The sequence below is a fragment of the Amblyomma americanum genome, chromosome 4 (genome assembly GCF_052857255.1).
Source record: "Amblyomma americanum isolate KBUSLIRL-KWMA chromosome 4, ASM5285725v1, whole genome shotgun sequence".
Classification (NCBI taxonomy): domain Eukaryota; kingdom Metazoa; phylum Arthropoda; class Arachnida; order Ixodida; family Ixodidae; genus Amblyomma; species Amblyomma americanum.
This window is the reverse complement of record NC_135500.1, coordinates 76388635-76404199: the sequence shown is the minus strand read 5'-3', so window position 1 is coordinate 76404199 and position 15565 is coordinate 76388635. Positions and strand designations below refer to the sequence as shown.

Here is a 15565-nt window from a genome sequence, read left to right as displayed (position 1 = left end):
GGTTGCCCCGCTTGGAAAAACAGATGCTGCAACCCTCTCCTTGCTTTCTGGGAGTGCACCATAATGTATTTTCAGTCGCTACGCACCCTTCTAGTCTTCTTGGAAGGAGTGAGCCCCGCCTCCGTTGTACAGCTGCTGGAGTGTTCGCACCCTCCTCGCGGCGACCCCTGCACCCTTCCCTACTCGAGGTGACTGTGGATGGCCACAAACAGGCGCTGAGTTTACGTAGCTGAGAGCTCAGTGCCACGAGAGCATCACCGCATGCATTCGTACCATCTTGTTGATTTCAAAAGTGTGCCATCAGCATTCTCAGTCGAACCAAGGAACGAGCCCATCAGTCTGTCGCCTGGGGATGGCTTCGCTATTGCAGTAGATTATCTGCCTGGACAAGTCTGGAATACACTGTAAGCCGCTTTTAGCAGGCCAGGAGACGACCTAACGGCTTGCTGCCTTTGAATACCCGCGCCTTGTTCTCTCTAGCCTCCCTTCCGCTTGTAATGGCAGTGACCGGAGAACAGAGCACTGGCGAGGCAGGTCTCCTTGACGAGCTGCTGATGGCTGCAGAGTCGCGGCCGGGCGGTAGTGGTGTGCTTCGAGGGCTCCAGATCCGTGGACCGTGCGGGTAACCCGAGCCGCTCAGACAGCCCTGCTGCACTGTTGATACTTATGACTGAGGCAAGTGCTGTCTCGCTTTTCGAAAAAATGTATTCCGAGCGCTTCTCCCGAGGTTTGCATGCAGTAGAGTGCAAAACCAAAGTCCGAGTTTCATGTCTAGCCCGACAAGAAAACCTTTTCATAAAGACCGCTATTGAGACGAATACCAATCGAAATGAAATTTCCTCTTAAAAACAAAGATTCTGTACACTCCAGTATCAAGCATGGTTCATTATAGCGAAAAAAAATATTAAAAACCACTATTTTTCCCGTCAGCAGCAAAGTGGAAAACCTGCTCATAAAGGTTGGGTGCACCCTGCACCTAAAGCAGCGGTGCATTAGCAATACAAGAGGGCATGCTCTTACCTCCTCAGGCATCCGTCCGGAGTAGCGCAACGTTGGCCTACGCAAGGACCCTTTCCAAAAATCCCGAGTAACTGCGTCCTCCGACTGGTATACAGCGGCATGCCGCATTACATTTCCGATGTGTCTGTGCTGCCTTCGCAGACATCTTTAGATTTTCGCGTAACGGACGACTCGGAACATAGCCTCCTCCAGCAGCACAAAAAACATGACATTTTCATTATGGTCACGTGACTATATGCCATGCGAGTGAGGCAGGAGAAATTGCGGCATCAGATGCAACACGTCCAAAAAATCTCCACAACTTTTATATTCAAAATCAGCAGCATGCAAAAGATCGTATGGTAAGGGCTTGAGGCTATGACGCTTAGTGAACTTTGGCTTGTTGCTGTTTGAACAACGCCTAATGCAAGTTTGAAAGCATTTATTTTTTGTTTCATGATTATCTTCGTCGATTAAACCACTTGCAGACGAAACAGAATCCCGAGATTTGCGATGTTTTAGAATGTGTGGCTCGCATGCAGAGGCTGCCAAAAGACTGACGTAACCGAATGTTCGGAGCACGTTCAAGAAATGCCAATTTGCAAGGGGTTTGAAAAAAATTGCATCAGAAACAAAACTTCGGCTCTCCAACTACAAGCTAGACGTGCATCGTGCCTGTAAGCAACGCGGAAGGCGCTGAAGTCGAGTAGCGATGTCATTAGTGGGCAACATGGCAGGTAATGAGTGCAGTTCCGCGTCTTCGAGTCTCCGCAGTGCACTAAAAAGTGGCCCCTCGCAGCACAAAAAAACAAACATCAAAAACAAAACTGGTTCTTAGGCAACAAGCTATATCCACAGCGTGGTCATAAGCGATGCGGAAGGTTCCAAAATCTGAGCACGAAATGATCGTTAGCAGGCTAATGATACTCAATCTTAGGCAACAAGCTATATCCACAGCGTGGTCATAAGCAATGCGGAAGGTTCCAAAATCTGAGCACGAAATGATCGTTAGCAGGCTAATGATACTCAATGGGAGCGGTAAGGAAAGAGTCAATGGGTTGAAGCCTATATATGAAAAATTGGTCATTCTCTATTTAAGAGATGCTACTCGAAAAATTTTTTTTTTTAATAATTGACCCAGAACAACGAAACTGTGTGTTTATGCTATTTTTCCTGCTCTCTTCAGAAAAATAATTAGTCTTTTTGTAGCATGCATACTTTTTGCGCACATTCTTTTGAATAGAAATTTCTCACTGTGAACGAAGAGCAATACACACATACTGCAGCTTGCTAACTGTAGAATGCAGATAACTAACCAAAATTTGTTCATGAAATTTTGAAGTATGAAAAAAAATATGATCATTTGTGCCGCTATTTTCCTCGGGCTCATTACTGTTGTATCAAATCTTTGTAATGTAAACTTGCATCAAAGATATTAAAATTCTGAATAGATACCTGCAAGCTACACATTCTAAAGAGTATACGTGCCAAGTTTCATTGCAATATGAAAAGTGGAAGTACAAAAAACCCTGTGCGCAAACCTGAAAATTTGCTTATAATTGCAAAAGGAGAAAAATTCATTTAAAAGTTTGAAAACTCTGTATTCAACCACAAGATGCTGAAACTGCATGAAATTTGGCAGGGAGAGGCAGGGCCTATACAGCAGTCATATCCCATTACTAGAACTCCCCAGCACCATAGGTCACTCCCTCATGGGCCTTGCGAGTAGTCCTCAACCCGAGCCTTCTTCGCCATGCTGCGGCGATGAGCTCGTGCTGCAGCAGTCTGCCGTTCAAACATCTTTTGGATGCGCACCTTGTCTTTACACTCACTGAGCACCAGGAGTTCCTTAGGTGGAACAACTCCAAGCTCTTCCAATACTTGTTCGAAGCTTGTGTGTCCCCTATTGAACCACAAGACCGCAAGGGCTGTGGCTGTCTCGACAGCAGTCCGAGATGCAAACCTCGTCTCCGGGCACAGCAACCAAATTTTGCTGTTCAGACTGCTGCATTTGGAGTTTTCCTTCGAGTGCAACGAGCCAGCAGCTTGTCCTCTGTAGGCTGCTTGTATATAGGGAACAGCGCCTTCCCTTAAGCTTTCGTCAAGAGGGGTGTGTGGGCAGGTGGAAGCTGTCCAAGAGCTTCCGCTCGCTTGTGTTTGCACCCTGATGATGTGCCCTCCTGACAGAACTTGTGGCTACCAGCCCCAGCACTACAGCAAGAATGCAAATACGAAGCCCAAATACTGCAGTACATTGCACGAAGATCACCCCTGTTGTGAGTTATTGCTATCTGATAGTAGGTCTGCTGCTTTTGCATTGTCGGGTCCTTTAGCTTTTCTCCGTGTACAAGTGGAGTCCTCAGTTGTCGAAGGGTTGTTCCTAGGCGCTTCGCAACGTGATTTGTGCAGTCCTCTTTCTCTATGGTTGTAGCACCATACACTTGAGCCTCGAAGGCAGCTGTATATGCCTTACTACCTCCATCACTCAAAAACTTTGTGAAACGCAGTGGCGTCTCACATGACAGCGTTCACTGCCAAATACGATGTGCTGCCTCCTCCTCCATTCCATGAGATGAGCATTCCACATTTTTTCTGCACACGGGGCGATGGAACGCTTGCCAAATCTCTTCTTCACTGCTCAGTACCTTGTGCCGACTGCATGCAAGGCAAAAATTAGTACTTCAAAATCGAGGCACAGGCCACTGTCAAGGGCCACAACAGTGCCCACACCATTGCGAGTTTTATGGTCCCTTTTCTGCCAAGTGCAGTCGTACATAACAGCGGCGTCTGCACCGCCAATTTGAGCCTCGATTTCTCGGGCCTTGTCAAGATTTTTTGCGGCAGCGTTCACGGCGCCGAAATGCACCTTCTTTGCTATTGCATGGAAGGACTTCTGGTGCATCGGTTTTGGAAGGCCGATGATCGTGCACAACCGCTCGAGTTGATCGTAGCCAGCACCAATTGCGCAAGCGGCTACGACAGCCTTCACATTTACAGCAAAGCTGTCGTGCGAGCTCCCGCTCACATAACTTCACCGCGCGCTTGTGTCTCCACTTGCCGCCACATCCGCGCTGATGTTTCCGCTTGCCGCTGCATGCCTCGAGGTGTATGACGACGATAGAACTGATTCAGGGCACTGACTGTTTCCGCAGCAGAGTTCTAGGTACGACGAAACTCCCTTGCGCTTTCGGGGCAACTCCCAGACGCACAGTTGGCACTCTCAACAAACGGGGCACTCCGTGCCTTTCATGAGCACCTTTAGCGCATCAATGTCACAAATGACAGGGCTGGCCGAGCTGTCACATATTCTTTCTTCATTTTTGAAAAGACCAATCTTCTTCTCAGATGCACTAACAAAGTGCACGGCGGAGTCGATCTCGTCGGAGCGGTTGCCGTCGTTAGGCCTAGGAGGTTTCGGGACGCTCTTCTCGCAAATCATTTTCGGCGTCGACTTGCGCCTCCTCCCTTTGAATTTATATTTGGTAGCACGCGAACATTGTCCTTTTTCGGACTGACCACGATTACACCGAAAAAAACGCAGAAATGATCGTGGCAGTCTCGCGAAGCTCGCAACAGGGAAAGAAACAGCAGAACCTGTACATAGGCTTCGCTGCACAAACCGGCCGCCCTGAGCCAATGGCGGCATCGGAATCGCACCACGTGATCAAAGAGAGGCTTGAAAGCAAGGGCAAAATGAGCTTTTATTATTATTTTTTACCGAAAATACGAAACTGGCAGCCGTTTCATCGGCGAGAATAAGGCTCGGCCTATCTCTATCTCCGCCAAGCGATCGCCATGGTGTGCGGCGAAGGTGCTTTGCATGGCAGGCGCGCAAATATGGGCAACTTTCGGGGATATTTTCAGTTTCTCCGCAGACCATCACTCATTCAGACACATTTACGAATTTCTGGTGCGAATATCGCTTCCGTTTTTCGAGACAAGGTAGCTGAATGCCTAAAAATTATAAAATAAAAAACAGAAAAATGAAAATAAAAAAATCGCATTTTTTCATCCGCACCTCCCCTTAAGCGTGTGCTGTGGTGTAAGGGGAGTTAGGCATTTTCAATCCAGATCTCGATCTCGAGCCACAAGGAAAGAATTTTCCCGGAGGAAGGAAATAGGAGCGGACAACACCTCACCTTTGCCATTGGCATAGCCACCGTGTCTGGGCCCTCTTGGAGGGCCACCAGGACCACCTCCCCTTCGGGGCCTTCGGTCTCCATCGTGGTTACCACTGCGCAGACTCTGGTTGGTGAACGTCACTGTGGGGATGGGCATGTGTTCCGCATAGTCCATGGTCATAGGAGGCAGCTGCTGCTGAGGTTGGTGTGGAGGCTGGTGAGTCTGCACCATTTGCTGGGGAGGGACGGCGTGGTGGGTGGTGACCGGTGGCTGGTGGGGTTGGGGAGCACTGTGGTGAGGGGGCACCGGTGCCACTGCCGGAAGGTGGTGTGGTGCAGCAGCGGCCAACACAAAGCCCGTGGTAGCCTGCTGTGCCACCACCATAGGTGGCGGAGGGGGTACTCCTGCAGTGGGCACAGACGGAAGCGCTGCAACCACCACCGCGGGGTCCATGTGTGGCGACTCGAGGTCAATCTGGGACTCCTGGAAGAAGTCCAGTCGACCAGCAACTGCTGCAGACTCCGCGATGACATCACCAGGCAGTAGGGGAGGAGGCACCGTCGCCGCAACAACCGCTGCCACGGGGATGGGTGTTGGCTCAGCATCTCTGAGAGGGCTGGGCAAGGTGGCTGGTGGTGGGGGGAGCTGTGACTGCTGCTGATGAAGGGGCTCTGCTATGGGCTCGGGTACCTGGTCACACAATGCATGGCCTGGGGTTTTACTTCCCAGCACATGACAAATCTTGGTGCAACTTGACCTGCCTACCACACAGTGCAATTGGGCCACCTACTGCCAGTGTTTCAGAAAGCAGTTTCACCAAAAATGCCATGGACACACAGCTAAATTTAAGGAATTCAGTAACAGCACAGTATTTAGGCATTACAATTTGCAGACAAAAACAAACGTATCAGGATTGCTAAAAACGCATACATTAAACGTAAATTAGGTACAGTTGCAGACAGATTTCTCTGACTCTTTGGGACCCAGAATATTGTACGAATCGTCAAACAGGCCAAAAAATCCGTGAACTTCAGAAAAGTAATCTCTGTGGAAAACAGGCTTTAAAAATCACGAGCTTCGCCACTCCCCCGTTCCGCTTGCAAGATAGATAATAGACTGTCTTGGCCAGTCATGCTATCGTCATGTCCACACCACCTCATGTAGCGATACTTGACAGTGCAACACAGCTGCATGTCATGTTGCGAACTAATGCACATGCTGCGCAAAGCAAGAAGTCTGTTTCCATGGGCAATGATGCTCTCAAAGACAGAGGTAACTCACAGGTCATTTACGAGATGATGCGAGCACCTCAATATCAATATTCAGAAATATAACATTTATTTAATATTTCGAGAGATCAGGTTAAGGGGGAATTCTGAAACCAACTTTTTTGCTTTCTTACCTATTTTTACGAATCAAATACACTTGTACAGCTTTTTATCGCTGATTTCTAATATGCATCCAGTTTTTGCATAGACCAATTAGTTTTTGAGAGAGTCAGAAATTAATTACCATTGTATTCAGCCTTAATTGTGAGAAATTGGATGAATAAAAATTTCATTTTAACACATGGTTAGATAGCCCAAAAGCTGAAGAATGCAATGTTGGAAGTGGATTTTTAATTTGACTAGAATTACTTAATTTATGCTGCATCAAATTTTAGTTCTGAAATGTGGAAATCAAGTGTCAAAAACAGTTAAACATAATTGAATTTCAGGGAGAAAATTTAAAAACCTGCTTCCAGCATTTCATGCAACACACATGCAGCTTCCTATTGCAAAAAAAAATTTTGATGTATCTGCTCTGGATGCTGAGATATTGCAATTGCAAGGTCAGCGCACACAAGAAAATTGCAAAAATCGCGTCACATAATTTATTATATTAAGACATGATTAAAAAGCACCAGGAATGTAATCATGTTGTTGATCACCGTAGTGGTGCTTCAGTGCTTTCTGCACATTTTCGGCTGCTGAGTGCTTGCAAGGAGACTGAGTCTGCCGCAGCTTGTCCTTTTCCTCTAGTCGTCTGGCCCTTTTTGAGCCAGGATTCATGGAGAGTTGCTTCAAAATATTTCCACATGTCCTCAAATTGCCTGCATTAGAACGCATCACTGCCTCAGCCACAGCAGCCTGAACACTGAAAAGTGAAGCATGACGATGTTTTAGAGCCAGGGACCATATATGAGAGCATGCAAACTCTCATTACTGTTCTGTGTTTTGCCCCTTTGGCAACACTCGATAAGCTTCTTGACTGAGAGCCGTTCATACACAGAAAGCAGAGCTTTGCACACATGAGGCGGAAGGTTATAGCGATGCTGCAACACGGGGTCTCCTCTTGCTGTGGCGGCATTCTGGCGGCACCACGAGTTTGCCCCTGTTGGACAGAAACTATGATTCAAGGCTGTGTCATTAGACGTGATATGGTGGTAGGTGGCCATTACTGCCTTACGAGTTGCCTCCACATTACCTATATGGGATTTTAGCGCCCAGCCATAGTACGATGTCGGTTTGGAGACGAGGTCCGCAGTCAACTTCTTGTTACAAAGGCTTTCTTCACTTCCTCTGTGCTTGGAAAACAAGGTGCGCAAAGCTGATCCCATTCGCTTTTGTATGCGACTGACACAGTCCTCCTCCTCAATTTTTACATAGCCGTACACATCTGCCTCTTGCAGTGCAAGAAAGGTATGGCTACCGCCGTCACGGAGAACTGTGGTGTAGTGCAAGCCATATTTCCTCAGTGACCTTTCAAACAGCATGATCCCTGCCTGCACTTCCATCTCTCCTGCTTTTTTGTCAGTATTTTTCTGACATAAATGGCTGGTCCTCCTAGCTTGGTAGGACGGGTCACCTTCCTTCAGCCGAAAAGTTCGATCACCGTGCCTACGCCGATACGAGATTTATGACCGCGCGTCATCCACGACCCGTCAAAGGGCACTGCTATGTTTCCAAAGTTTCCGAGGTGCAGTTCATCGTACAGATTCTTGACAGACTGTGTGCTTTCCGCTGTTAGTTCCTCAACAGCACGGGTTGCCGCAGGCATCAGCTTTTCTTTGACGTAGCCCTGCCACGTACTCTTGTGCAGCCCGCGATGCGAAATGTTCATCGCTGCAAAAATGCAATTGAGTGCAGTCTGCCGGTTACCTGTACACAACATAGCATGCGCAGCCAGAACATTTACGATAAAGGGTTTTTTTTTTTTTTCCACCGCCGTTGACGCGCGGTGAGCTCCACCCTGCCGATTTCTCACCGCAAACAAGCTTCAGGGCGAGGCCAAATTCTCGCTCACCCTTGGTTAAACTAATGTCGCCGCCGCAGGTTTTGCATTTTGCAGCAAGCTTCAGTAGTTCATTTACAGAATCCAAGGTGACGACAGAGAAGCACGTCTCGTCAAAGGCGCAGTCCATCGCGTCGTTGCCACCACTGAAGAAGTCAGATTTTCGCTTCGTCGACGAAGTTGTCGCGAGCTCCTGCAGCCTCTTTTCGGCTTTGGCCTTGTTTCGCTGAATATCTGATGGCTGCAGCATCACAGTGTCCCGCTGAACGCGGCCGCTGTCGGTGCGATCCTCGGAAGCTGGTGGAACCGCTGGGCCTTTGTTCTTCACGGCGTCGCTGGCTTGGTAGTTCGAAGTGGTATTTCCGTTGTCATCGGTGCATTCCAACACAGATGCCCTCTTGAAGCTACCCACTAGTGACTTCTTACTCTTTTTTGCGTACTTGTGCCGCATATGAAACTTTCCGACAGATCCGGACATCGCCACGTACTTCTCCGTTGGCGATGACAAAGCAAAATGCGCGTCGCCAACGTGGTGGCTGCGGCCTTGCAGATGACTCCGTCCAGTTGCGTCAATCAGCTGGCTTCCTGAGGTCACATGCACGCGACAACCAATAGAATTGCGACGAATCGCCAGACAGGGTTGGTTGCGGCGGGAAATTCAAGACCAAGGATCGCTGTTTCAAACGAGACCGCGATGGCTCCGATCGGAGCCGCGAAACGACCGCTGCGCATCGCTGAAAAATACTGTTTTGGCGTCTGATTCTGCATGAATCCGATTCGTGCAGGCGTTTAAATTAAATATCGGCTTCTAGTGGAAGAAAACTGGTGAAATGATAGAAAAATAGGTGTGGATTTCAATTATCACTTTTTCAAAAAGTCTTTTTCAGCAATCAGAACCTGGCTTCCCCCTTAATGAGGGTTTCCCGTATAATTCGATATTCAGTCTTGCATTCTGTCCCAAAAGTGGCTGCCATGGTGGCTGCCAGTAACCACAAATTCAACTTCAGCAGCTGCTCTCGAACACTCTGCAAACTGTAGAAGACAAGGCGCAGAGTGGCGCCACCCTAGGAAAGGGTCGGCAAGGCTTGCTGCAAACACGACCTTGAAACGCCAACCAACCAACTCACCTCGTTAATGGGAGGCTCGTCCTCCACAGTTGTCAGGGGCCCCTCCTGCTGCGGCTGCTGTTCCTCGTCCTCGGTGCCTGCCGCCTCCTCTTCCGAACCGGGCGCAGCAACTGCGGCAGGAGAAGCAGCAGCAGCAGCAGCGTCTTCGGCAGCAAGTGCCGCCGCATCCCCTTCTCCCGATTTCCCCGAGAAGTAGGCACAGTGCTGCACCTCCAGCAGCACCTCCCGCAATGCCTTGTCTGGGGGCCACAGTCAAGGAGTCCAACTACGGTGGCGCAAGGTTCACACCACCACAAATGCACCCACACCCAAACAGACACATGCCGTTGCCTCTGTGCTTACGACAGTCACGTCACGGCACATCATGTAAAAGACTACAAGACGCCAGCAGCTGCTATTGAACGGAAATGCACCAAGTAATTCTGTAACTGGCCCCGTTTAACATGAGCTATACTGCAAGAACACACAGGACAATGAGACATCACTGGCAGCAACTTCCAAACAATTCACCGTAACGACCTGGGGGTAGATTAACCCTTACGCTGCCGGGTTTTTTTCTCACCACTGCATACTCCCTGCCGGGTTTTTTTTTTTGCATACTACTTTCGTGGAAATTTTATGCTAGCAAGGCATTAAGATGCTCTGAAGGTCATGGAAACATCTTATTCATGATTAACATATAAATATTAGTTGTACTGAATACAAAAAATTGGCACTTAACTAATTAGCAAAATGAGCATCTGCTAATTAGGATGTCCATGTGTTTAGAGAACTTTTTTGGTGTGGTATTCTTCAAAACAAGGTACCACACGAAGTGGCACCTCGCAGCTGGAACACAGTTAGCGAGACTCTCTCGCTGCTTTGCTCGATGCTGCGCGTTAGCACAGACGCGGCAGGCTCGTGTTGGGTTCTGCTTCGCGATAGTCGGGGGTATTAGAGATAGGAAGTGGCGCGCTGTCAACCGTGTTGGATCTTCACCCTTCGAAGGGCGTCCTCCCTTTGGCTTCGACTGTCCCTCATGGCACTTCTCGATTAGCTGGCGGACAAGTTCAAGTCGAAAGTCTGCCATGCTTCTTTTTTTACCAGATGCTGTGATTTGCAGTAAATGGCTGTTTAGAATGGTAATGTCCAAGAGGTGAAAGAAGTACTTCTTGTACCACTTCATGGACTTCCTTGTGACAGTACCGGTCACGGTCAACCATATCGACCTTGTCCACAGCACCCATGCATAAGTTGTACTTGGACACGCACAGGGGAATCTTTCTGCTCTCGCCCGTTTTCTTGTCCACTTTCCCGGACTCTACCATGCCACCCTTATGCTTCGTTGTCAGCATGAGCACCTCACGTTTGTCTTTCCAGCGGACTAAGAGAAGCTGATGGTTGCACAGCTCGCTGGCTTCCCCTTCTTTCAGTCTTTTCTCCTCACGTGGGATACCCTTCCTGTTCCTCCGGACTGTACTGCAAGCATTAGTCTTTTTTTCAAGAAGGTAGGTGAAGAGGGCGGGACTGGTGTACCAGTTGCCCACCCAGAGAACGTGACCCTTGCCCAGGTACTTGTCCAGTAACGTGAGGACAACTGATGCTCCATATCCCATCTCAGAGTCGTGGATCTCAGTAGAGGATCCGGTGTACAACACGATGTCTAGCGCTAAGCCTGTTTTCACATCACAGAGCACGAATGATTTCAGGCCGAACCTGCTTCGTTTGGATGGGATATATTGTTTGAACGCCAATCGGCCTTTGAAAAGGAGCAGGCTTTCGTCAATACAAAGATCTTGATATGGTGATAGCACCCCTTGAAAGTTCTTCCGAAGCGTCAGGAAAACAGAGCGCACTTTGTGCAGCCTGTCACCACGGATCTGATCTTCATTATTGGAAAAATGAAGAAACCTCAAAATAAGCAGGAAGCGGTTGCGACTCATCCACTTCGAGAATGCAGGTGTGCTCAAGAGGGGATCTGTGGTCCAATACTGGGCAATACCACCTTTTCTTGAATGAGCCATGAGCATTACGACAGCAATACACAAAACTCACGCGAAGTCATATCTTTCCACTGGTGTATGCGGGATCCGGCCGTCGGTGTGAGTGCGGCATGTACTTGGTGTTGGAAAATGTTAGTTTGATCTGCAATTCCTTCCACAATGTCCGGCGTAAACAAACTTTCAAAAACCTCGAGCTCACTGGATGCTGCTGTGATGTCATTGCAGATTCCTGAAGAAGATCGAACACATAGTCCTGAGGCTTGAACTCCTTCCAGGAGAAATCCCGCTCGTCGCATTGCCTCTTGTTACGCGGATTTCTTTGTGGAAGGGGCTCTTCATCGCTGTTATCACTCGACAAGGCACTTAGACGGGCTGCTTCCTCACTGTCATCGGAGTCCGAATTCATGAGCAATTCTTGAATTTCTTCGTCGGTCAAACCGCGGACGCACGACACACGCTGCCTTGCCATGGCTGTTCTGCCGAGGCGATTACAAAGCGATGCGGGTGAAGGAACATGCGCTCCACCTATTGGAAAGTCATCCTACAAGTTCTGTGTTATTTATGAGGCCTCTCCATAGATGGCGCTACATGCTTGCATTATTTTGCACGAGTATTATCGGGAGCAGCAGGGAGAGAGTTAAAAAACCAAAACGAGTATACTCGTGAGAAGCAGGGAGTGCATATGTGTGGTCGCCCGAGTGTCTCGGGAGAGGCAGTAAAAGGGTTAATTAACATCAGTGTTGTGTGCATGTGCTCCGTTTGTCTGTTTCTGTACGACGTACAGCCGATCCCAAACATAGTGAAGGGGATCACAATAACTAGATATAAAAACATGGCAATAGGCAAGATTATGCACTACCTAAACATGAGAATACAGGAACCTAGACTAGGGGAGCAATTTTTGGAACGTGCTGCCCGCAGACGCACATAGCGTACTGCTCACTGGGTGTCACTAAGCCTAGCCTGCTTCATGCTCAATTAAGGGGAGAGGCTCCTCGAAACAACTTTTTTTTTATTATTTGTACCAGAGACTTCAAAATTCAGCCAACTAGACAGTTTTTTATGCAGATTTCAAATATGCAATTAGTTTTTATGTAGCTGCTACAGTTCTAAAGTTATATTATACTTAATGACAAATTATAACGATTTTATGGGCACTTTTTTATGCACTAAACTTTCACAAAAGGTATTGTGCTATAGCTTATTTAGCTCTTTGTAGATCACAGAGTGCCAATATCTAGTCAAAAAACGTGTTCAGTTATTGGAAGTTAGACAAAAAAATTGACACTTCAACCATTGCTTTCTTCAGTTCCCTGAAACATAGCTTCGTTATATTGTAATTACTGACGACCGATAATGAAATTTCAAGTAGATATCGGCATTCTACATACCTTCAAGAATATGTATGCCAAATTTCGTTAGTATACACCAATTCTAAGAGTACAAAAGGCTTCCCGGAAGACACGAAAATATAAAAAAATTTCAAAATGAGAAAAACAGGTTTGAAAGTTTCAAAACATTCTATTCTTCAAAATGCGATTGTTTTCCGATGAATCTTGGTCACACCCAAGAGCAGCTTTACAGAAAGCACACACAGTTTCTAGAAGGCTCCTGCGCTGTAGCTTGGCCCTTCCCGGCTCCTACGGTTGGTCTCCTCGGTGCGAGCCCTTTTCACTGCGCTCCGACGGTGCGCCCTTGCTTCTGCGGTTCGCTTCAAGTTCATCTTCTTTATCCGCATGCAATCAGAATGGTCGCTGCGTGCAACCAACTCTTCTGGGGGAAGTACCCCAATCTCTTGAAGGACTTCTTCAAAGCCGGCATGGCCTTTGTTGTACCACAGCACGGCAATAGCCGTGGCTGTCTCCACAGATGTCCGAGAAGCAAATTTTGTTTTTGGACACAGCAGCCATATTTTACTATTGAGCGACTCCGCTGCGTTTTGCGTCTTGCCATGAAGGCACCGAGCCAGGAGCTTCTCATCAGTAAGGCGCTTATATATAGGCATAATTGCCAAGCCCTGAGCTTTTGTCAACAAAGGGGTATGGCGTGGTGTAGGCTCCCCCAGTGCTTCAGCACGCCTATGTTTGCACCAGGAATCTGGTTCAGCAGGGCAAAATTTGTGGCTGCTGGCCCCATCACTGGAGCAACAATGAAAATAGGAGGCCCATATAGCAGTGTACATGCTGCGCACGCTGCCTTTGTTATTTGTTATGGCTATTTGATAATATGTCTGCAGTTTCTGGATGGCTGTGACAGATAGCTTTTGACCTCGTGGCAGTGGTGTTGTCATTTTTCGCAGAGCAGTGCCTAGGCGTTTTGCAACGTGGTTAGTGCACTCTTCTTTTTCGATGACAGTGTCACCGTACACCTCAGCCCCACAGACGGCAGTATAGGCTTTGCTGTCACCGTCGCTCAAGAAAGTTGTGAACCGCAGTGGGGTCTCATATGACAAAGTCCTCTGCCATATGCGCACTGCTGCCTCAGGTTCCATTGCATGAGATGAACATTCAGTGTTCTTTTCGCATACAGGGCGATGAAAGGCTTGCCATACCTCATCATCATCACCCATGGGCTTGTGGATACTGCAAGCAAGACAGTAATTTGAAAGCACTTCAAAGTCCAAGCAAAGGCCTGTGTCCAGGGACACAGCTGTGCCCACTCCGTTGTGGCTTTTATGGCCCCTTTTTTGCCACGTGCCGTCAAACATGACCGGCACATCGCCGCCGCCAACGGCGTCCTTTGCCACCTTTCGTGCCTGTTCCAAGTTTTGGCGAACAGCTTCCATTGCAGCACCATGGAGCTTCTTGGAAATAGCATGGAATGTCTTGTGATGCAGTGGTTTTCGAAGGCCGATGATTGCGCAAAATCGCGAAAGCTGGTCATATCCAGCACCTATAGCACGCGCTGCCAAAACAGCCTTCACGTTTACGGCGAAGCCGTCGCGCGAGCTCCCGCTGTCGTAGCGAGTGTTCGCCCCGGGGTCACCGCACTCACCGGCCGAAATGATCCGCTTCGACGTGTGCGTGAATGAAAGCACAGACTCTGGGCAGTCGGGATTTTCGCAGCGTAGCTCTAAGTACGACGAAAGCCCTTTGCGCTTCTCAGCTGCTTCTCGGACGGCGAGTTTCCGTTCGCGGCAAGTAGGGCATGCCGATCCTGCCACCAGTGCCGTCAATGCGCCGATCTCGCACAACACCGTGCTAGCAGCAGGGGCACCGACCGACCTTGAGTCACTTTTGAAGAATCCCATCTTTTTCTGCGATGCACTGACGAAATCCATAGCAGCGTCGATTTCACAACTGTCGCGGTGACCGGTGTCGGCGGTAGGCCTAACCGACGCCGGAGCGTCGCGGGCGTCATTCCCGGCTGTCGTTTTTTTAACAGTCTTACGCCGTTTCCCTCGGTACTTGTGCCGAGTTCGATACTTCCGGGCGTCGGAACTGCACTTTTTCGGGCTAGTCATCACGAAAACGCGGAAAGAACACGGGAAACTGTGCGGCTTTCGAGAACACGCAGCAGCGTTGGTTCGGCTTTACTGCACAAAAGGAGCACCGCCGTCCAATGGCGGCACCGCGCTGCATGGCGCGCAATTCAAAACACGCGACAGTCTCGTCTTCTTTCTCGTTTTTCTTTTATTCTCCGTGAACATACGAGACTGACAGCCATTGAACCTTGGAGGAAAGGGCTGACGCTGCACGCCCCGATGATTGCAAATGGCGGGCGGTGAGGCTGGATTGCGTGAGAACGATGCAAACGGCGCGGACTTTCTAAACTTTCGGTGGATTATAGAGTTACCGCCGCTCACTTAGGCGCATTTTTTGGTAACTTCTCGTGCGAATTTCGGCTTGATATTTACAGAAATAAAAGCTTATACACCAAAGATGACAATGCAGCTTAAAACGAAAAAGTGATTTTTTTTTAGAAAACCGCGACTTTTCGACCCGCGTCTCCCCTTAAGGGGGAAGAGGGTCTTAGAGAAAAAATTTTTAATATTGGACTAAGCAAAGTGAAAACTTCAGCTATTATGTATTTTAGTGTGCTAATTTCAAATATGGTGTCCAT

General features: G+C 48.4%; 2 protein-coding genes across 2 annotated transcripts in view; both read right to left on the bottom strand.

Annotated features, from left to right (window-relative positions):
- The window catches only part of LOC144128050 (uncharacterized), a 41566-nt gene that overhangs the window by 16527 nt on the left and 9474 nt on the right, over positions 1-15565 (bottom strand). Inside the window, exons 5-6 of the mRNA XM_077661096.1 lie at positions 9522-9760; positions 5139-5811 (exon numbers count right to left, since the gene is read on the bottom strand). Of these exons, the coding sequence (XP_077517222.1) occupies positions 5139-5811; positions 9522-9760 (912 nt within the window). The remainder of the gene's footprint in view (positions 1-5138; positions 5812-9521; positions 9761-15565) is intronic.
- On the bottom strand, positions 12953-15018 carry LOC144128049 (uncharacterized). The gene has a single exon (XM_077661095.1). It carries the CDS (start codon positions 14964-14966, stop codon positions 13104-13106), a length of 1863 nt encoding a protein of 620 aa, XP_077517221.1. The 5' UTR covers positions 14967-15018; the 3' UTR covers positions 12953-13103.

Coding starts and splice junctions, on each gene's coding strand:
- LOC144128049 (XM_077661095.1), bottom strand. CDS start 14,966: ATGACTAGCCCGAAAAAGTGCAGTTCCGACGCCCGGAAGTATCGAACT.